The sequence below is a fragment of the Sander lucioperca genome, chromosome 23 (genome assembly GCF_008315115.2).
Source record: "Sander lucioperca isolate FBNREF2018 chromosome 23, SLUC_FBN_1.2, whole genome shotgun sequence".
NCBI classification, from domain to species: Eukaryota; Metazoa; Chordata; class Actinopteri; order Perciformes; family Percidae; genus Sander; species Sander lucioperca.
Window position 1 is genome coordinate 8,566,436 of NC_050195.1, and position 23,488 is coordinate 8,589,923.

At 40.7% G+C, this 23,488-nt stretch overlaps 1 protein-coding gene across 2 annotated transcripts in view; it reads left to right on the forward strand.

Annotated features, from left to right (window-relative positions):
• The window catches only part of LOC116040060 (dipeptidyl aminopeptidase-like protein 6), a 260,883-nt gene that overhangs the window by 16,606 nt on the left and 220,789 nt on the right, over positions 1-23,488 (forward strand). Inside the window, exon 1 of one of the 2 annotated variants that reach the window (XM_031285297.2) lies at positions 11,838-12,105. The exons of the other annotated variant lie outside the window; for it this stretch is intronic. Coding sequence (XP_031141157.1) covers positions 11,938-12,105 — 168 coding nt within the window. The 5' untranslated portion in view covers positions 11,838-11,937. Of the gene's footprint in view, positions 1-11,837; positions 12,106-23,488 lie in introns of those variants that run through there. 2 annotated transcript variants of the gene reach the window in all.

The following is a 23,488-nucleotide window of genomic DNA, read 5'->3' on the forward strand; positions in this document are numbered from 1 at the left end:
CCAGTTCCAGTTGGATATAATATCTCTGAGGAAAGCACTCACATATCACACATTGGCTGCACATACAGTACACAACCACTAGTTTTACAGTGTTATTTACCTGACATTCTCCAATTTCTCTGGCGTGTACACACAGGCAGTGTGTGAAATTGACACTAATTTGCATGCTGACAACGATTTCTAGTGAGATTACACCCAGCTGATTGATGGCCACGCTGTTGCCCCAGAAACCACCTTGGGCGATGTAATATGACTCTCCAGTTATCAGACACTAAAGCATATTCCTGTAGTTAATCTTCCCAAATGGGCGTTCACAGAAGATATCCGGCATACACGGGCCTTGACTGGTAATGAAAGACAGCCTTTTGCAGTGGCACGTCTGAATGCAGCTCATTTCAAAGCAGCAAAAATTACAAAGAGGGTGACAGAAGGAAGCATTGTTGGCATGTTTCATTATTCACTGATGTAGTGTAGAAACACCCATGTAAGATCGTAGTACTGTGTGGTTGTATGATAGGAAATAAGTGTTGTTTTGTTTCCGTGAATAAATTCTATTGATAAATCATAATAATGTCAGGTGGTAAAGCTGCAGATATAATCTGCTGCATTGCAAGGGAGGCATTGTGAAATTACAGAATGCATAATGGCTACAGACAGACAGAGATGTTGTTAGATAATAACACTGATTTCACTTCACAATGATCCCTTCAAGAAGGTATATTGATACATAAAAAAAAGGTTACGTGACAAAAGAAAAACAAAGTACAGTGTATGCATAAGAGTATATGGACAGCCCTTCACACGTTGTGGCAACAGCTTGGGGAGGGCCCCTCTCAGTTTCAACATGACTACCCCTCGCCCTGAGTTTTCTGTTGCACGACTAAAACAGCTTTTGAACATACACGTTCCACCAAAACAAGTTCCTTCCTGAGGCTATTTTGCAGCGGCACTGGAGCGCCGTTTGGCGCTTAATAGCGCTGCCCAAGACAATTGTGATTGGTTTATGAACCAGAGCAGGTTTTTCTCCCATCCCGGAATGCTGTGTGGACTAGCCAGACCCTCCTCCGTAGCGCTGTGGAGGAAGGTCTGGCAATGCGAGACTAGGTACAGGTATACTGCATGAAATTCATCAGAGGTGCTGTTAAACTCTGCGGCCTGCAACTCCCTGATGAATAAACATTCCCCACCCTTCAGTCAACTATGGTTGTTAGCATTACTGGGTAAGCAGGTCTAATCGTTTTACAGTCTGTTGACGGAAGAGTGGCATGTATGTAAATGTTGATGATCGGAGATTCTAACAGGTCAACATAACAGGGAAGGTGTGTTTACTATCTGTGAGAAGCGACAAGTGTGTTTGTGTTGTGTGTGTCGTCCCCACCGCAATGGCCCGTTTGCTAAGGAATGAATGTGTTTATCGGCTTAAAATAAAACTGCCAATTGTTAGCATGTCTGGCTAACTAGCTTACTTCCTACAGTAGTAACAGTATGCTAGGCCTACTTCCAAAGCTAAGGAGCATTTTATCATTAGTTTGTGGGGTTACTGGTCATGTTAGAAAAAAAGCCCTGTTCATGATGTTGTTGATGATGTGTGGAAGCCAGCGTTTGGATGCTATAAGAGTTTAGGCTAACGTTAGCAGCTATCTGTCCTCCTCTTTATTGGATTTGGCAAAGTTTACACGCCAGCAACCCCAGCTAGCATGTCTTCATCCTCAACAGCCAAACAAGGTTATGTTTAAAACAAAATAACAGATCTACACGACAGTACAAGAACATGTCTGGGACATGTAGCTTTAGCCTCAGTCTGTAAGCACAATGTCATGTTTTTGATCAAGTGCCTATTTGTTATTTACTGTAAAAAGTCATCCAGAAACGGTGTTTTCAACCCTCAAAACTCACGGAGCTAAAGTTAGCTTGATTAGATACATGTCATTTCAGACGACAAAATTGACTGTCGCTGGCTAAAAATTAGAAACCTTCTCCTGTTAAACCTCTGTCTGAAATTAAGGACTTATTGTTTAAAAAAATTACAAAAGAATGTGGGTGGTAAATCTGCCACTGTTATCTTTGTAAACTGCATGTGCTGTGTGAGAATGGAAAACTTGACAGGTGTAGCAGGCAGATGGCGCTGAGCAAACAATCAATTTATCGTATTCATGTCTCAAAATACCACAGTTTCTGCTAGCATTGTAAAATGCCTCTTGGTTAAAATGAGTTTTCCAGGTAAAAGTCCTACCTGACCTCTTTAAAACAGCATATTCTTTAGAGCTGAAACAACGAATCGATAAAATCGAAAAAATTCGATTATTAAAAAAGTTGGCAACGAATTTCATTATCGATTGGTTGTGTCGCGCGACACGCCACTCAGTCGCGGAGATAAAAGCAATTGAGTTGAGTGCCATGCGGAGCACCGCAGAGCGAAAGAAAAGAAAAAAGAGCAGAGCGGGGGTAGAGGAAATACGGAGAGAGACCGGAGAGACCCTTAACGTTGTTCTGAAACACATGGCGGAGGCAGAGAAATCAGTACGACCTAAGTCATCCAAGGTGTGGGAGCATTTCACACTAAATAAATCGAAAACATGTTAATTGCAAGATAAGCAAAAGCAACACGGCATGGCACGGGCGCACCACGGTGACGATTCAGCCCCTCCTAAAACGTAAACATGTTGGAGTCCTTGATGAGGAGGAAGGGAGTTCAACAGCAGGGTAAAGTCACTACAGAATCCTACTTTTGTTCCGTTTTGAAGTGAGGAATGTAACGTCCCTCCAGTGGTGCTGGTGTGGTGTTTACTCGTTATCCAGCTTGACAAGCATGACAAGCTAGCGTTAGCTCGTTAATAACAGTAGTAAAGCAGGACTAAAGACGTTTTTATTCACTCGCCTTTTTTGGCCCATTAATTTTCATCATGTATATGTTCTGTGCTTTGTCCCATATCAGTTATTGTTGACAAATATATTTGTGTGTGTTGTACTTTTTAATTTCATTTTAAAGTTCTTTTATAGCACTTGGTCATCTTAAGCTGTGTTTAAATGTGGTGTACAAATGAACTTAACTCGCACTTACTACAATGATGGTAATAATTTAATGAATAAGCTTCAAGTGAACGTGTGTGTGTGTGTTGTCTGTATCTGCTCTTTGGGTTACTTACCTTTACACAACTATTAACTAAAACAACAAGTATGTATGTAAGTATGTATTGAGTTGATGCAAATTAATGCTTTTTTGTTTTTTTTATCCGATTCATCGATTAATCGAAAAAATAATCGACAGATTAATTGATTATTAAAATAATCGTTAGTTGCAGCCATAATATTCTTTAATGGACCCGATTGAGTCACTGACTATGTTTACATGCACACAACATTCCGGTTTTTGCCCCTTATTCCTAAGCTGTTTACATGGCTAATGGAAATGAATATTGCACTAATATTCCCGTTTACATGTAGCCGTGCAAAATGCGATTTTTTTTTTTTTTTTTTTTTTTTTTTTCCAAAGGTTTACCAGCGGTGGCAGACTTGTAGGACCGTGCGAACACAACCTCCCTCTTTTCATTCCTTCAACCACCGCGTAGCTATGTGTGTGCATATCCCAAAACCTGTTGATATCCAAGTCTTTGATCATGTTTAAAAGTAGCTTTGTTTCTCCTTCTTATCGGGTGTGCAGCCTTGCAAATTGTTGGTTTGTGTACAGAAACTATAGCAACACACTAGGGCTGTGATTGGCAAGAATCTGGCGATACGATACGTATCACGATACATGGGTCACGATTCAATATATTGCAATATATTTCAATACTGTGCGTAAGGCGATAGATTAGGATTTTTTTTTAAAGTATAATTTTAGAAAAACTAATTTAAAAAAAGACATGATGTTCATAAAAGTCAAAGAAGTTTACTTTAGGCAAACAATTCAGTACACAGAAAATCAAACTGCCAGTTTGGGATTGTGGTTTACAGGTTCTTAGTGAGCTAATTTTTATACGCTAAAGTAGGCCAAAGTTCAGCCATAGCTACATTGCTAGCTTCTAGCAAAAAGTCAGGCACTGCTAGGCACTGTTAGGCAAGGACACTAGTGGTGTGTCTCAGCATAGCCATCTAGCGGTAGGGGGTTTAAACACAACATAAACGTGAACCACTGTCTTACATGAATATTTTTGAACATTTAAAAAAAAGAAGAAAAAAAAAATCAATATTGCCTTTTTGAAAATCGATACAGTATTGCAAAATAAAATATTGTGATACTCAAGTGTGTATATACATATATTTTTTTTACACCCCTGCAACGCACAGAGCTGACCGTAAGCCATAAACAGGCTAGGCCGTAAACTGTGTGTAAACTGCGGTAAAAACCCAGATTGAGACTCATATTCCGAATGCGCTGTATACATGTCCAAGAATGCCTCTAAAACCCGAATAATACCGGAATATCCCACGTCTTAATCGGAAAATGCTATATTTGGAAAAAGGCCTTATTTAGAATATCCAACTGGAATATGCTGTTTACATGACTTGTATCAAATTCGGAATATTGTCATATTTGGAATAATAGTGGAATATTGTAAATGTACTTACTGTTGTGTTATATCAATCAGGGGCAGAGTAATACAAACTGACAACATTGTGTATTATTACTTTTGTTTTAAAGTCAAAATAAAGTTTGTAATAACTTATGCATGCATTTCATTTCCCGTACTTTCACTTTCCACTCATGTTCATGTCCTTTTGGATCTGCTCAAGTGTGAGTTGTGAAGCCGAAGCCAGCTGCTGTGCTTTGGAAACTCATCATCCGCCCCTGAGCGGACCAGAGCAGGTTAAAGTGATGAATCTGATCCAAGTTCCTGACAAACGCCTGCTGTTCAAGGCAACTGTTCCATTAATATTCAGATGTGCTTACTGGCTCCATCATAGGGGGGAGGGAAGCAAAAGTCTCTTTAAGTTGGAAAATAATTACAGTAACTTTTCTGTCTCATGCTGCCAACTGCTACAGAGGAAATACTTATCTGTGAGCTTGTACTGCAGTTTACAATTTACTGTGTGTCATATTTTATTAGGGTGTGTTAAACTCAGAATTTATAAGATCAGAGTGCTTTTCAGGGTTCAGCATTTGCATTTAATCTAAAATAAAAAGGCACAAAAACTGCTTTTCTATAAGCAAACTAATAGGTCGTATACCAGTAAACACACTGGCAAACACCTCATCACGTCAGGATCTTTCTTGTTCAGTATGTGGCAGTGATGCTGCTAATAGACCTCCTGCATCGAGGCTGCAAGATTAATGTGCGCTATACATGCCTGTGTGCCATTTTTTTCCTGCTCCTGAATTCATTAGAGATGGTAACTATCTACAGCCCTGACAGTCCGGGGCAGGGAAGGTCAGCACAAACCTCTTATCTAGATTATAGAGCTCCCCACCTGCGGAAAAGTGCACCCAGCATTTTTTGAGAGATATTCACAGAAATGCAAATCAGTTCGTAGCGAATGTACTGAAATAGTTACTTCCTGCTGCTCAGTAATGGTTACGTTTTCCGCCATCTCCAATTTACATTTACCACTCATAACCTTTAGCTCAATAGCACCTTCACTCCACATGTTACAACATTTTAGGATTCATTTGCTATGCAGCAGACACTACAGCAGCTTTTCGTACTATTTTCTTGAAACAATAGAATTCAGTTAAAGGTGCTGTAGGTAGGATTGCGAAGATCCAGGACTTAGCCAAAACATGTGAACATCGACAACTTCTCAGTCCCTCTCCCCTTTCCGCTAAAGCCCAAAATGTTCTCCTAAGCCCCTCCCCCCACAAGGGAGAATGAATGCGTGTGCATGAGCAGTGATTGGCACGCAGTTAGACACACCCCCTGGCCCTGATTGGTGCATCTGAACAGGAAGCTGTGGACTTTTGCAAATCGCATTACAGGCTGTAGGTGGTGCCAGAGGAGCCAGATTTCTAGTAGTTCTACTCGAACATAGGGTCAGTTTCAGCAAATATGACAGAAAGTTAGTTTTATAAGTCTTACCTACTGCACCTTTTTAAAGACCAGTTGTATCAGGAAAGGATTTAGTTGGAGTCACAGTTTCCTAGATTCAATTTAGTATGACGGTGATATTGCTTACAGTAATTTCATTCCTCTTTAAAGCAAGTCCGGTATGTCTCAGGCTGTCAAGAAAACAGCAAAAGACGACAGTGACAGCGACGCAGAGGATATCACGGTATCAAGTATTTAAGTTGATAATGAAACCATCGATCTGTCCTGTGAAGGTCTCGGTTGAGTTTAGTGTGCTGGATGACTGCCGTCACCAGAATGAAGCTTGTTCTCTGGACTCACTCCACTGGGGATCCAATCAATCCTGGATTTGGGGAAGTTTTAATCACTTTTGTCTAAAGTCTTCCCTGCTCGTCAGAGAGTCTTGGTTTGGAACATGCCCAGTCCCTTAAACACCACAACACACACAAACAAACACACACACACACACACACACACACTAATAGTGCGTTTTACTATCTTTGTGGGGACCCGTCATTGACATAATGCATTCCCTAGCCCCTTACCCTAACCTTAACCATCACAACTAAATGCCTAACCTTAACCCTTACCCTCACCCTAACCATAACCTAGTTCTAACCCTAATCCTAAAACCAAGTCTTAACCCTCAAACAGACCTTTAAAGTTGTGGGGTCCAGCATTTTGGCCCCACAAAGCTGTCGGGACCCCACAAGTATACTGTCCCGGTTTTTGGATCCCACGAATATAGTTAAACAAGAACACACACACACACACACACACACACACACACACACACACACACACACACACACACACACACACACACACACACACGTTACAAATACTTGTCTATGGAGTCTTGCTCCTGGAAAGGTTTGTGATTATAACAATATTTGTTCTTCTTGACATAATGCAAACTATGTATTGATATTTAAAACTGGCCCATGCATAACATTGAGCTGATTTATAGTAAATTGAATGCAAGAGAATGCCAGTGACAGATCCTGGTGATGTGTTCAGACATTGCCATACCTATTTATGGCCACCAGGAGCAGTTAGTTTAACTGAATGCTTAAAGGCCCAATCAGAGTGGATAAACTCAGGCCTGCTCCACCAATGTACTTCTATTTTGTAATTAGGTGATATTAGTTTTTGCATTTGTCATGTACAAGTAAAACCCGTCTCCTGACATGACATTTTTTCAGAAAAAGTTGGAGCTTAGGCAACTTATCCATGTACTTTAAGCAGTCTAACTCTTTAAGTCGTATGAAAGCATAATACTTGATCCTTAATGTCTGTCATTCAATATGCATCCTGTTTTTAAAGAACAAATATTGCCATATTATGTGGCCACTCAAAGCTCTTAAACTTTTATGAAGTTGCACGTTTCAAACACTGAAAGGAAGAGGAAGGGATTGTTTCAAATCTGCCATGCTGTTGATGGATTATTTTATGTAGCCCACTTGTATACAGTAGTATAAGCACTAAATATAAGCACCTTACTGTAAAGCTGTTTGTCAAATTATTCCGTCCATATTGGGAGACGATTGGCTTGTAGAATGTGCAGAACAGTTTCTGCAACATAACAGAACTGCACAAAAAAATTTTTTTTTTTAAATGTAGCTATGATATTTCCTATGTTTAAGTTGCCTAACCCAAACCATACCTTAACCATAGTTTATTTACCGTAACAATAACCTTTCCTTCACTTCCTTCATACTGTATTTGCCATGTGTAGATAATGTAGAAAGCGGGAATTTTAGAAACGTTATTGGATGTAATTAATATCAAGATTCTTGTGTGGGGACACACATACAGTTTATTAGATTTAGATATACATACTTACACAATACTTTGTATTGATGTATGCATGTATTCACTTGTTAGCATTTTTTGTACAGTGGTCATGTGTTGTGACAATGCAAAGATTACAAAGCTTTTACATTTTTTTTCATGCATAGTCTATGTAACACAGCAGCTCTCTTCTGACAGCCGTTTATTGTGCATCTCCATATTAAAGTCGGGTAGTAGCTGTCCACGCTCCAGCAGATTCTCTCTCCCCAGCAGAGCTCCCATGCAGCTCGGTAGCTTTGGCGGCTGGCTGCTCTGTGACAGTCACCTGACTACTGTTGGGGAGCTTTATGCCGTAGTAGCACTTAGCCATCCCTGGCCAACCATTTTCTCTGAGAGTCTTCACACCCGGCAGCTGCTGTGTGCTCCAGCGCAGCCAACATTGTTGTTACAGATGTCCTTGGCCACCACACCTGTACGTGATGAATTCCAACTTGGCCCGGGGTGCGTAGTAGGGGAACAGACAACATGGTGAATTCAATATTGCATGTGTAGTACAGGCCAGATTGTGGGGTCGAGGGGTTATGTTTGATACATAAATCCTGATTAAATTTGGCGCCATCAGCAAAGCTGTTAGGTCAAGTTGCAGGCCATGAATTGAAAATGATGGGTTACACTTTACTTGAAGGTATCTACATAAGAGTGACATGACACTGTCATGAACGTGTCATAAATATAGCCCGGCCGATAAAGGATTTTTAAGGCCATTATCGATACAATATTTGATGATTTAAAAATCCGATATACTGATAATAAATATATATATATATATATATATATATATATATATATATATATTTTTTTTTTTTTTTAAATCCAGAAACGCGTAACAAAACAAACAGATTTCCCTAACATCAGTTATTTGTAGTTATTTATGAGTCCTCACTAAAATAATATGATAATGCAGTTTAAAAATAAACGTGTGTTTTATTGGAACAACAGAACAGAGGAACATCAAAATATATGAAAGTTCTGATAAATAAAATGTATAAAAATACAAACTTAAGATATGAAACTTAAAGTCCTTTGAACAAAAACACAATAATAACAACAACAAAATCAAAGAGTTGCCAACAGGGACGTTGTAGAGAGCCCTCTGGTGGACAAACTACGCAACGCTAACACTCATAACATGGTTGAAGGGTGTTTGGTCCATTTTTATTTTATTTTTTAAATATTCATTTATCAGCTACTCATAGTTTGGAAAATGCCGATAATATTGGCCTGCCGATATATCTGTCGGGCTCTAGTCATAAACATGATAAACAAGTCGTACTAAAGTCGTATAAACGTTTGACATAACGCTTCTGTCATTAAGTGTCATTCGGTTTTTGTCATGACAAGTTAGGGTTAGGGTTCATGTGTCATGACAGTATCATGTGTTCATGAGTAAATTCAAGTAAAGTGTTACCAAATTATGTGTTGTTAAGGTTTTACTTTAAGCATGCCTTTGACGGAAGCACTCCACAGAGCAGTTAGGAAGAAAATCAGTAAAAAAAAAACAAAAAACTACCGGCACAGTAAGGGAGCAACGCAGCCAGCTACCTATCTTTGCAACGGCTGTGTTCTCCCTCTGTCAGCAGTCCAGCTGGAGTCGGGGGAGCCTGATGCCCCCATTAGGTTGTTTTGACAGCCTCATCCACAGTAATTAATTCCAGGCACTTTGAAATGAGATTTATGTGAGACATGCTGTTTGCACTTCTCAGTTGGGGGAACCTTTAGCAATGAACTGCTGCTGTGAGTTCAGGGCACTCAGCTGCCTGGCTGCATCATCTGTGTACAGTTTGTTTTTATGCAGTACAGTAAACACAAAGTCTGAAGATATACGCTTTAAGACTGATATTGATTTATTAAGCTTGAGAGAGAGAGAGAGAGAGAGTGAGAACTAAGGAAGCCTTCATCTTGAAAGTTGATGTTACAGAGGGCTTAGTCTTAAGTGGGTGTTCTTTAAAAAATAGTAAATATTAAAGGTGCTGTAGGTAGGATTGCGAAGATCCAGGACTTAGCCAAAAAATCGACAACATCTCAGTCCCTCCCCCTTTCCACTAAAGCCCAAAACGGTCACCTAAGCCACTCCCCCCACAAGGGAGAATGAATGTGTGTGCATGAGCAATGATTGACACGCAGTTAGACAATTGCTGCCATTCGGGTCAATGCTTGATATTCCACCAGCCGCGCCATGGCGCGCCCAGAAGTGTGCGTGAAGCGGCTTTCCGCTCCGCTAAAGATACGCGGCAGGTGTATTTTCACGTGAGCCGCTCGGACAGCCGGGCAGGAAGTGAAACAGCGAGACTATCCCCAATATCGTTTATGTCTCCTTTACAACACCACGGATGACGAGCGATTCATCTTGGAGGTTGAAAAACATAACATTTATAAAGACAACACCAGAAAAGAGAAGGCATGGAGTTTAACTGTAGGACTGCCTGTAGTGGAATGTAGATACTAGCTCAATAAACAAAGGATTGTTCTGTAAATTACAAAGTAGAGACAATAAATCTGCGATTCGGGCAGCAAGACGCTCCGCTTCTGAGAGGCTCCCGGTGTGGTATGGCGCAGGTCTTTGGTGTTTTTTGCCCCCAACGTCTCCTCCCAGGCAGCGCGGCAATGGTTATGTTTAGGGTTAAGGTTAGGGTTAGCTGCCTGGAAGGCGCCGTTGGAGGCAAAAAACACCATTGAGCTTTGGCGCGTAGTGGAGGACGGAACAAAACCGGAACGCAGCACAGACGTGCCTTTCTTGACATAAGGCAAACTATTTAATGATGGTTAAAACTGGTCCGCTTCTGAGACGCTCCCGGTGTGGTGTGGCGGAGGATGGAACAAAACCGGAATGCAGCCGGAACGCAGCACAGACGTGCCCAGTAGAGAATTGGGGTTACTATTTACAACACCGACCCATAAACAGTATTCCCGCTTGCGCATGCGCACTACTTGTCTGGACTCGCATGGACGATCAGTTCTTTTTTTTTAGGGAGCTTTTAGAACAACAAAAAACAGCAAGTACACAGTCTGGGTCCATTTGTTTCCCAATTATTAGGCAGTAGTAGTAAATTAAATATCTTTTCCAAAAAAATGTTTTCCGCTTTACAGCAACCAAATCTTTTTTCTTGTTTATATTTGAATAATGTTGGCCATTTTTATTTTTTAAAGGGACACATAAACAAATATTTTCTGTAGCTGAATACATATTTTCTTTTATTCCTGTCCTGTAGATCACCTGGTGACCCCTTAGATTTATGTTGTGACCCCCTCAGAGGTCCTGACCTCTATGTTGGGAACCACGGTGGGTGTAGACAGTACAGTTGGAAAAGTTTGATAGTGTTTGCTGGTTTGCTGACTGTCTGTCTACATTGGATGCTGTTTTAGTGCCATATGACTGCAGACATTAGGTTATGAGTACGGCAGACGGTGAAAAGTGTTGGGGAGAGCTGGCTTTGAATGAAGGACACCAGTTTCTAAAGGGCCAACAAATAGTTGACATCAGTCTGAGTAAGGAATAAGCATTCCAGATCACCGGAGATCTTCACTGACTCATGATGGATAATTCCCCTAAAGTCATGACATTTTAAGGCGTTTATAATCACCACGCAGACAAGTCCATCATTCAAACTACATAGTGATCAAATGAATGGGAAGATGTGCACACCTGATGTCCATGTAAATGCGATTACAGCTGAACTGGCGTTACTTTTCCTGCAGGTTAAAGCTTCTAGCCATCGTGCGCTGTCCATCATATATAAATGATCGCTTGCAGCGGCAGCCTGGATAACGCACACCGACTCTCAGCTCCCCAGGGACGAATGTAAGAAGAGGGATTCATCTGTTTCTCTGAAATTAACAGAAAAGAGCATCGGCTGCGCATCTTCAGACCAGGGAAAAGCGATGATCTGAGTGGTTCATTAACCACTCAAACTTATCTCCCTCTCTGCTATAATTACCCCCCCCTCCCCACCCTCTCTGATATACTGTTTTGTATGCAAGGAAGGAGAACTCTACATTTTCAGCAGTACACCGAGGAGAGCCCACGTTGTTTTCCTTGTTTTGTTTTTTTCATCAATCCGTTAGGTTGTAAGCCCACCCACTTATGAACTGGCTCACTAGCTACAGTAAGGGTCTGGAACTGAGAGCTGACAGAAGCTGTCCAAAAGTCTACAAATCTGAACCTTTCGGAAGCAGATCGGAGCCGCGGAGGAAAGCAAACATGAAGGAAAAAAATCTCATTGAGACTGCAAAGATGCAGGGCAACGTAATGGTAAAGTGGCTTCTCGTTTTATTTTGCATGACGCCGATGAAATGATCTGGTTCCTTTTATTCCTCTTTAGGAAGTATCCCGTTTCCATTAAACGCACGCGCTTTGGCGCACTACGGATGCGTTTGGAAATTAGCGTATTTGACGTTCACATTCGGCTCTTCATTCTGTTTTGTTTTATCCCCACTGAGGGGATTTCTGATAGTTCACGCCCTTTTTTTGATTTCACGTGTCCCTTCCCTGCCTGCAAGTAGAACCGAGCTGGCGGAGTCGGAGAGGATATGAATCACAGTTAAAGGAGTTGGGAAGTTTGGTCCCGTTTTTTACTGGGCCGATCATAATGACTGACTGAGTTTTGGCTTCGTCTCCTTTGCCTCGTGGAGCCTTTGAGGGCAGAGGTAACCCTTTGCCCAAGCGGGGTCCCATTAATATTTGACTGCATCTAAAGCTGCGAGGTGCAGGATATATTACCCTGGCTGTCCTGCTGGGAGCTGCAGGCATCTATATGGATGTAGCCCATGAGTTGGGTGAATACCAAATTTCCCTTGGGACTCTTTCAGATATTAAGGGCCAGTATCATGACTTATAAAGGCTTTATATTATTGATTCTTTAAATGTTTGATGTTTATAGTTTATTGTGCATTCATATTTCATGCCTTAAGACCCTCTGCTGATTGTAGTTTAACAACACTGACTCACTGATTTTCTAATCGGACCAACTTTGTTCCTGGGCAGTTTAGTTTAGTGCTAATTTTTTTTCGATTTGCCCCATGATTGCTTTTATATATAGCTGAATAATCCGTGCCCTGCAAACACTCAAGGCCATTTTGGAAGATGTGGGCCACAGCTGTGTGGAGTCAGGCTTTTTCTAAATGGTTCCTTGACTGAACACGGTCTTTTCCTCCCTGTGGCCTTATTTTGTGCGGAGTGTGTTTATCCCTGCATAATGAAAAGTAAACGTGGGTGTTCATCATGAGGATTTTGGTCAATTTTCCAAATTAGAAAGTCACTTGTGCTGAGTTGAGATATAAAGAGAATTATTTTGCAGTAGTCCTATTTACACATATTTACACAAGTTTTGAATCTTCGGAGAATCCTGAGTCTGAAGCAGTCCGTGTATCTGAAGATGTGATATGCATCACAAAGAAAGGAATGAGGTTCAGGCTCTTGAAAGTTAGTGAACACTCTTCCATTTTCTCATGATACCAGCACTTCAGTTTATCGTTTCCATTTCAATCTTTTTCCTCCCAGCTTAAGGCGAGAGTGAGATAACAGGATGACATGGCTAGTACAGCCCACACAGCTCATTCTTCCTCAAAGAAATAAAGTTGGACATTTTGGAAAATATGCATATTCGCTTTCATGCCACTGGTAGATGAGAAGATCAATACCACTTTCATATGTGTCTTTTAATTGTGAAGCTACCGGCAGGAGACAGTTAGCTTAGCTTAGCACAAAGACTGGAACTAGTCTCTTGTCTTTTGTTTTGTCCGACTACACCTCGGATAAAAAAAAAAAAAGAAAAAACTTTCGAACCTGCACTTTCATATGTCTCTTTGTAGCTTTGCCTATTTAAAGCTACTGTATTTGCACTTACTACTTGTGGTCTGGAGTTTGAACCTTCACAGTTGAAAGCACTTAATTGTAAGTCGCTTTGGATAAAAGCGTCAGCTAAATGACATGTAATGTAATGTAACATGTAATGTAATTTCTGTCTTTTTTTTCCGATTACGTTTCCTTTTATCTATTTCTTCATTCTTTATTTTCTCTCCTCATTTTCCTCTGTTCCTTTTTTATAGACTATGTTTTTCATGTTTTTATTTTCTATATGCTACCTTTCGTTGAATTATTTTTAGGGAACCCAACATGTCAAGCCCCTTGAGGGTTTTCTGGATTTCCTTTGCATGTCTTTTTTGCTTATTTTGTCATATGTGTAACACTGTTGTTTTTTTACACGTGCTAAATAAATTACATCAAATTAAATCAAACAGCTAGCTTGCCTTGCCCAAAGACAAACCCTTCCAACAACCAACACATCTAAAGCTCATTCCATTCAAGAAACAAAGTGTTATGTTTGGACACAGCCGGGCTCTTCCTTTTAACATTGGATGCGGCCTATAGTTAATCCAAATCTTTGATTGGCAATTCAGGTTAATGAATTAACTTTTTTGCATCCTTGGCTTTCTTTGTTAGCCTGACAAGCCAGACCCACATCAAGATGTTGGGTCTGGGAACTCACCATTGACGGAGCTCAATCCGAGGGGCGGGATAAACGGTTGTCTTTCAACTTCCATCTGCACGCAATAGGATAGCGCTACAACCAGGCAGAGCAACGAAGAAGGTAGCGAAGTTAGTTGATAGATTAAACTTATGCCGTATCCGGTCGGCAAAACTCCGAACACATCTTCCTTTTTTTAAGAATGACTTCAGTGCCGTTCTTTGTTCTTTTCTCAAAGAAAAGCTTAACTCCAAGTCTTCCAGAAGACCGCTGTTCCCAGCAGCAGCAGCAGCCATAAGCCCGCCTACCGACTCTGTACACGATGTGATCGGCCTGACCAGAGTTTGTTTTTTCCAGCTCGCAAGCCAATGGAGAGTGCCTAGACCCCCCTGGCTGCAAAATAAATTTGCTGCCGCTAGGGTGCGTCTAGATTTCTAGGCTATTTCTTTGTAATTGAAATATCCTCTAAAGAATTCACAAAGGATGACCACTAATCATCACCATCAATGTATTTTTATTATTTTTAAAGATTACTTTTTTGGGGCATTTTTAAGCCTTTATTTATAGAGGATAGCTGAAGACATGAAAGGGGAAAGAGAGGGGAAATGACATGCAGCAAAGGGCCTCAGGTCGGAGTCGAACCCGCTGCGTCGAGGAGTAAACCTCTATATGGCCGCCCGCTCTACCAGGTGAGCTACCCAGGCGCCCACCATCAATGTCTAAGCTATTCATGTTCTTAACTCGCCTTGTGTTATACAAGGCGTAATGGTTTTGATATTTTTTGTGTGTGTGTGAAACAGTATCCCTCTTAACCCTGCTCTTCATGTAATTGTTAGAGTTTGATGATACTTAGTTTGTAGCCTGGCTCCGTCATCCTACGTACGTCCGCTCAATTTTCATTTTCCTTCAGTACTCCGTCTGGGTTTGCGGTATATTCACGGGTTTTCTCCGGTCAAATCTTTACTGGTCCAATCATTGAACAGAGGGAGTGGCTGAGAACGATGACGTTGAGCTCGTGTGCTAGTTTGAGTTGTAGTTCCATAATGGCGGCGGAGAAAGATGTGAGCGAAGCCATTCGGTCCATTGTGGCAACGCTGCCGAATATCCAGAAGTTAAAGCCCGAGCAAGAACAATCTTTGCTGAGTTCTGTTGGTGGCCATGATGTTGTGGCCCTCCTCCCCACGGGGTTCGGGAAAAGTTTGATTTTCCAGCTCGCTCCGTTAGTGGTGAAGGAGTTGGCTAAGGCGAACGCTAGCGATGCTAAGCCGACGTCACGACCAAACGTTACGATTGGCTATGGCAGATTCAGAGTGGCTCTGGGCAGATACAATAGTTTTAAACTTCAACAGGAACTTCAAGGAAGTTAACACTTGTCAATGGAGAGTGGCCAGACTCTCTGTACAAATGAAATGTACGAGAGTCTGGTAGGACCAGGCTACTTAGTTTGTACCATAGTGGTGTTTTTCGAAATGCTCTATCAGAGTATGAGAAGTGTCCAGTGGAGCTTGACATTCCACTTCTCTTTTTTTTTTTTTAAGATTATTTTTTGGCCATTTCTGCTTGTAATCACCAGAAAACATCAGACATGAGACGGGTGAGAGAGGGGGAAGACATGCAGGAAACCGCTGCAGGTCGCATTCAAACCCTGTGCCTTTGCTGTGTCAAGGAATAAACCTCTTCATATGGGCGCGCACTCTACCAACTGAGCTACCCGGGCGCCCCTCTTTGACCACAGCCACATAAAGCACAACTAGTCAAATACACATGACATGAATCCATCAACGTGTTTTGTGGATGTATCATTCAATTATAGGCACTAAAACAACAATACAATGCTTTTGTACAGATTAGACATTAAGCTCTCAAGGTAGCACACATATCCCAGAATGTCAAACTATTGCTTTGAATGTTCTGTGCAAAGCTAACAAATGCCAAATCATTCAAAATACCCCTTAATAGACCATGCACTCATCTGAAAGTGGAAACAAAATTAGTTTTTTTTCAGTCATCTTCCCTGCAGTTGGAGCAACAATGTTGCAGTAGAGCAGTGGAAATGCACCTGCTGTAAAAGACTTCCATCTCTCTGAGGAGTCTGCTGCAACTCCTGAAATCTTAATTAAACAATTTTGGCCTTTTCACTGAGGTCTACACATGTTTAATCCAGAACTAAATCAGGCCTGATTGTACTTTAGCCCTTGAAGGTTTTGTGTCGCCCCTAGACAGACAGAAGCACACATTCCTACCTTTTATTTTCTACAACTGATTATTGATGTATTGTTCCTAATGCCTTTATTGATGTATTCAAATGCCTGCATCCCTAAATTCACTCTTTGATTTATTGACTCAATCAGCTACAATTATTCAACCTCTAGGGTGGAATTTAGCAGGTGGCAACATGGAAAGTACATGACACCAAAGCAGCATGACGGGTTTATTGCACCAAGCTGATTGCTTCCTGCACAATAAACCCAGACTCATGGGACGGTGACTAACTGTAGTGTCTCAGCAGGAAGTCCTCTCAATAACGGAACAAAATCTGCACAGCGTTATTTCTGTCCACCTAACATTAAGGTTGGACATTGTTGTCGCCCGTTGGGGAATCAGTGAAACCGGTAGGAACTTGAAAACGGATGCCAAAACACCCCCAAGGTGTTTTGCCTCCACAGGAAAATGGCTACCAGTCTGCATTCAGATGCCTAAGGGGCAATGGCAGCAAAGATGTAACCACGGGATACATAGGCTATTATCTTACCCGTTCAATGGCAGTACAGTGTGGAGAGCCCTGTATGCTTGATGACTGCAAATGTATGTTATAAGCTTCTGGCACAAGTGTGAGACCATCCTGAAACGGCCCGATCTCCAGCTCTTTCACTCCATTTGTGTCTTAATTGTTCTCTCACACGGCAAACATCCCTCTTCAAGGGCACAGGCGGCGGTGTTGTTGAACAACTAATGAGTTGGTTCTCTGGGCTGAAATGAAAAAAGGAAATGTGTGTGTGTGTGTGTGTGTGTATATATATATATATATATATATATATATATATATATTATGGAGTCAGAGATTTATCTCTACAAAAGAGGAGACACTTTTAAAAGACTAAAAACAGTTGTCATGGTTATCAGTTTTAATGAACACTGGTGCTCTTCTAGTGAGGGCTTCCGTTGTCTCATTGGGCCCTATTTTAAAGATCTAAGTGCACAGCGTGAAGCGCCTGGTGCAGGTGCGTTTAGGGCCACTTTTGCTAGTTTAACAGCAGAAAAAAGGGGTCCGTGCGCCAGGCGCATGGTTCAAAAGGGTTGTACTTAGTGTCTTAATTAATCATAGGTGTGTTTTGGGCGTAACATGCAATAAACCAATCAGAATGTCATCTCCCATTCCCTTTACTGTAATAGCCAGGCACGTTTGTACCTTGGCGCATTGCTATTATGATGGCGGCTTTGCTAAGCAGGAAGGAGAGATTTTCAGGAGAAGAAACTGATCTGCTCGCACGTGAAGTGACGATCATATCGTAATACTATTTCACATTGTAATATTTTTTTATTTTTAATAGACTGCATGTTTGTGTGCTGCTGTGCTTCCCTGTATGTGTATGTGTGAGTGTGTGTGTGTGTGTGTAACAAGCATAGTGTGCGCACGCTGTGCACGAGCCTAGGTGCATTTTACTAATTTGCTGTTAAAATAACAATGAAATGCTGCGTTATTGACTTTAGACCAGGTTTTTGTTGGTCAATGGCGCGATCACTTCCCGCTGCCTCAAGATAGCAATACACAAAGAATTCACCTAAACACACCTCCCTGTAAGACCAGCACGCCCATGGGTGCACAGATGGGTGCAGGTGCATTTGCTATTTAAAGCAACACTATGTAACTTTTTCCGCTTCGGTCCCCCTGCAGGTTGGAAGCGGAATTGTCCATTACATTACATCGTCCAGTTCATTCGAACTACAGATCCACTACCCGATCTGGCAAACTTGCATAATGTAATGTAATGGACAATTCCGCTTCCAACCTAGGGGGACCGAAGCGGGAAAAGTTACATAGTGTTGCTTTAAACGATGTGAGCGCTGGACGGGAAATTGACAACTGCGTCAGTCTTAAACTAGCAAAGACACTTGCGTCGGGCTTTGTGCTGCGCCGGGTGCAAGATAGGGCCCATAAACTTTAAAGTGTGTGTGACTGAATGATACAAAGATTCGATTTAAGCCGCTTCGACTTTAGACTTTAAGTTATTTTTATTGCTATACTTTTGAATGTTAAAGCAAATACTTTGGCATTTCTGTACTGCAATTTTAATTTTTTATTTATTAGGTTAGATATACGACTGTCAGCTCATCTCGGCCGATATATACTGTATATCGCTCTGGCTGATTTATCCATCTATATTATGGGAGATTAATCTAAAGGGTCGTAAAATTAAAAGGAGAGGAACCAGAAAAAACAGATTTCTGCTACACAAAGTTAAGGTTATTTCAGACTTTCTTCACATCTTACCAGTTCTCTACTGTAATACTGGACAATTTATTTCTTTAAGCCTCTAAAACTAAATGCAAAATCACACTTATTTTCCCAATTTTGGTTAAAACTTAATCAGAGCTTTGAATATTTGCTGTTGATTGCTACCGAAGCTCCGGATTCCAACAATGGTATTCAGGATGGCTGTACAAAATTCACAAAAGAGATGGTTGAAAAGCTACAACCAAGGCTGGTGATACAGGTGATATTTCAGAGATTATTTCACCAGACAACATTGTATACAAACTGTCACCTTAATTGAACATCAGCCTAATTTGCTGCCCGTTGTGTTCGCCACAGAGCGCAGCCTGGAAGCAGATGTGTACCTGTTCATTTACTAAAGAATGCTTCTGTTTTATACCTCGGACAGCCGTTTGGTGTGTTACAACTGCTTGTGCGCCTTCAGGCTGATGAGTGCATTTTGATTGAGGACCACCCTGCATGATTCCTTGCTCCACTACACAGTTAATGCCTTTTCAATACAACCGTCATGGCTGCGGGCCAACCTGTAGGTGTTATGTCAATAGCTCACTTCACTTTGTTTTCATGCCCGGCCATTTCAAACCACGTGAAGGAGAAGTGAAATCACAGCGCTGTTTGTCCACCTCCGCATGCATGCTGCTTTATTGATCGCTGTGCGATGCCTGCTGCACCCTGCACCATGATTTTCCAGACATCTGGTATCTGTGCACCTGTTACTACTGTCTTGCAGTGAGTCAGCATTACCATCATAGCTCTTTTGACATTGTTGGTGCTGCGTTCTGAGGCTTTCAAAAAATATCAAACGGGGTCTGAAATAAGGTTTTAGACATACTAAAGTAAAGCACTGGGCTGCAAGAAGAGAATTAATAAGAATTATTTTTATTTAGTGAAAAATGTCCATTACCAGTCCCACCAGTTTCATCAGTGCTTGTTTTGTCGGACCAACAGCCAAAAACCCAACTATATTTGACTTACTTGTTTCTGAATTTGCTTAATAAATTACTTCAATGATTATCCCTCAATCGATTATCCAAATGTTTGTCATCTTCTTCTTCTGCAGATCAACAAATGTTTACAGCACTATCTGTTCATAGAGCCTTTATTTAAAGTGAGCGCTCTTGTTTTGAAATTCCCTGTGGATACTTGTGGGATATTTATATATTTGATTGGGGTTAGGCTTTTGTTAAATCAGAAATGTGGGCGGCTAGGACTGAGGGACTTGATTTATAGTGACCTTTATGCGGGCCACAGTTTTTCAGCAGTGCCAGCTCACAACAGCAGCATTTCATTAGGCACACTGGAATCCATCATACTGAGTGTTTCCCCTTTGGCTACATTTGTTTGTCGAGCAATCAAGCGAGGATGGCAGATGGCTGGAGTTATCAGCTTTTGCGGCATAGGAGCTGAAATCATATGACAAGGGTAGTTAGTTGGATTTTATTTTGTCTGGTGTAATCTCCTCTCCTAAAAACAGACTGTTGTTGTTTTCCATGATTCACCTGTCTGTCCATCTGCTTGTGAGTTGAAGAAGAGCACATAAGGACTGTAATTGGGTGTTTGATGGAGCGTCTGATCAATACTAGTAATTTAAGGATCACTTTGTCTGATGTTAAAATTTCTAACTTTCAAAACTCTCTTTGGAGCCTATTCATGCTGCTTTCACTTTGACCTGTGTAGCAACACATTTAGCTCTTTAACCGGGAAAAACAATGCCGAACCAGTTTGTCATTTTAGCTCAAATAATCTACCTTAAACATGTCTAATGTCGAAAGTGTGACTTTATTATTTGAGGCAAGTACAGTCCATTTAAAAGGAATTATTTAACATTGTTGGAAATTAATTTAATCGCCTCCTTTCTGAGAGTTTCAGGAGACGATTGATACCACTCTCATACAGTATCTGTCTGGTAAATTTAACCTGGTTAGCTTAGCTTCACATACAGACTTCAAACTGGGGAAAACAGTCAGCTCACTGATTAGTCCATTATAGATCTCATTGGTTTAATCTGTATAAAAATGACATATTGTGAAATTATATTGTTTTGTTTGGACAGAGCCAGGCTAGTTTCCAGTCTTTGTGCTAAGCTAAGCTAACCAGCTGCTAGCTGTAGCTACATATTTTGTCCTCAGAGTTACTGCAGGGGCCCTCCAAATTATTGTTATTTAAAAAGTACAGAAAAATACTTTGCATATCCGTAACATGAGACAGGTGCATCGGAGAGGGATAAGTAGGTCAAAAGTTGCAAAGAAACTCCCGCGTGCTGTCTAACTTACAAATAATTAATCAGCGTTTCGGTACTAGACCATCATCAGGCAAAATTAATAAAGGGAGTTCCTTTGCAATTTTTAAAGTTTTTTTTCAAAAATGTAAATGTCTTAACATGAATCCAACATATTATAAGCAAATATAAATCAGCCTATTAGTGAACAAAAGACATTAATGATGCTTTTTTCAGTTTTTTTCATAATTTTTCAGATTATCAGTACATTTTTACCAAACTATTCAGCGTCTAAACACACCTTGTGTTGATGTAGTCGTTCTGGACAGGTGGTGATCAGTACCCCTCTTAATCACAGTATTCATGTATTGAAGCATTTACTTAAGTTTTATTGTGAACAGTTATTATTCAATTAAAGGCAAACAATTTCCCTGTTATTTGCTCCTTCAAGGCAGGATGAAACACCAACACCAGCAAATAGTAATAAAAGTTATTTAGGGGTTTAAGTCTGTGTCTTAGTCCGACATGATGGTCCGTTTCAATTGCTTTTACAACTTGCCAATAGTGAGATTCCAGAGAAAACAATGAGTAACTGTATTATTTTGGCATGAAAATGTAGCCGTTCAAAGACACTGAAGATCTGTTCAAAATAATAAATTTGGCAATCAAACCCATATTGGTAGAAACCCAGTATACTGCACTGTACAATTATTTGTTATTGTTGTGCTATTCATTTTGTTTACACCACAGAGATAATTGAATTTTTAAACCTGTTACAGTGGCATCACGCTGTGTGCCGTGTCTTGCTTTTACTGACTCATGCATGAAAATGTCCCACATAAAATCCTTGAGATTTTCAGACACCTTTTTTTCCCTCCGTGTGCATACAGTATCTGTCGTCTCTGTCTGTTGCACCCTCTCCCCGGCCCTGAGCAATCAATCACCACTTAGCCAGGCTACACCATGCTGAGTGCTTCAGCGAAATAATGAGTATACAGTGGCTGAATATTTCATACACTCTGCCCAATCTATTCCTACAGTACATTGTTTGAATGCTCGAGATTGAGGACCCGTACTAGTTAAGGTCTGATTGCTGCGACGTTCGTCTTTTATGAAGAGATGCAGTAATTGGGCTTGTTCAAGCAGTCGTGTTGATTTCTTTCTTCCATGTTTTTATGTGTAGTTATTCATCATAGTGAGACTGAGATAGTGTGCTCAGTGAACAATATGCAATATATGAGTTGCAGGTACTATTTTCATTGAAGTACATTGATGAGCATGTATCCTGTTGACTTTTGTAATATACTGTTTTAAAGGGTGAGAATGACATATAGAGTCAGAGGATAGAGAAAAGCATTTTAAAGGACCATACCATTGGTTTGCATGGTTCTACATACACTTTACATAACCATTGAACATTTTCCTAAGAATACCATAGGATTTTAGGTATTTTTATCTCCAAAGTAGCCAGTGGTTTCTAAATAATTTACTACATCATGAGAAGCAATTATCCTTCCAATGCCAGCTCACAGTTTCTCCTCTATCTTTGTGATCTGACAGCCTAATGATGGATAAATTAGCTTAAGACTAAAGTAATTTAAGGTAGTCTGTCCAATTAGATGATGGACATATACACATACACCATTCGCTGGGCTGCCATTGGTCTTTCAAACTTAAAAAAACATGACAGACTGAGCCTGTAAGATGTAATCTGGCTTTGTGGAGCAGGAACCTAACTTGCAGATGCCTATAATGTTTAGTATTTCACATTTTAAACCCTTATGTTTTTGTGAAGACGTGAGTATATTTTCTTTAGCAGTAACATTCATAACGAGACTACATAGTAAGCCATGCTAGCGACTCTGTCAGGCTGTAGTGAGGACAGGTATTAAGCTTAATGTTTAGCAGGTATAATGTGTAAAATGTTCACAATCTTAGTTTAGCACGTTGCTAAGATTTTACAATTGACCCTAAACACAAAGTAGCCTACAGCTAAGGCTGATGGGAGTGTTGTTGGTTTACAATTCATCCAGAGGTGGACCAAATTTCTGGACAGTTTCCAAAATATTGCAGGTGATGATGAGGTCAGCTAGGACCAGAGGGAGGAATGAAAGTAATAGGGGCAGTCAGGACACTCTTGGAAGTACTTGCATTTCAAAGTACTAGCGACCACCTTGAACTATGCACGAAAGATACACAAGTAAAAGTCCTGCATTTAAAGCCTTATTTGGATCAAAGTATGTAAGTATTACCAGCAACATGTAAAGTATCACAGTATTTTTATTTTACACAAATACCGTCCTATATTATATACCCCGGTGAAATATCAAGAAATTATGAAAAAATAGATACTGCCCAACCCTACTACAGACAACAAAAGTCTACAACAGACAACTACAGTCTGCTACAAACCTTCTGCTACAGACAACTACAGTCTGCTACAGGCGGCTGCAGT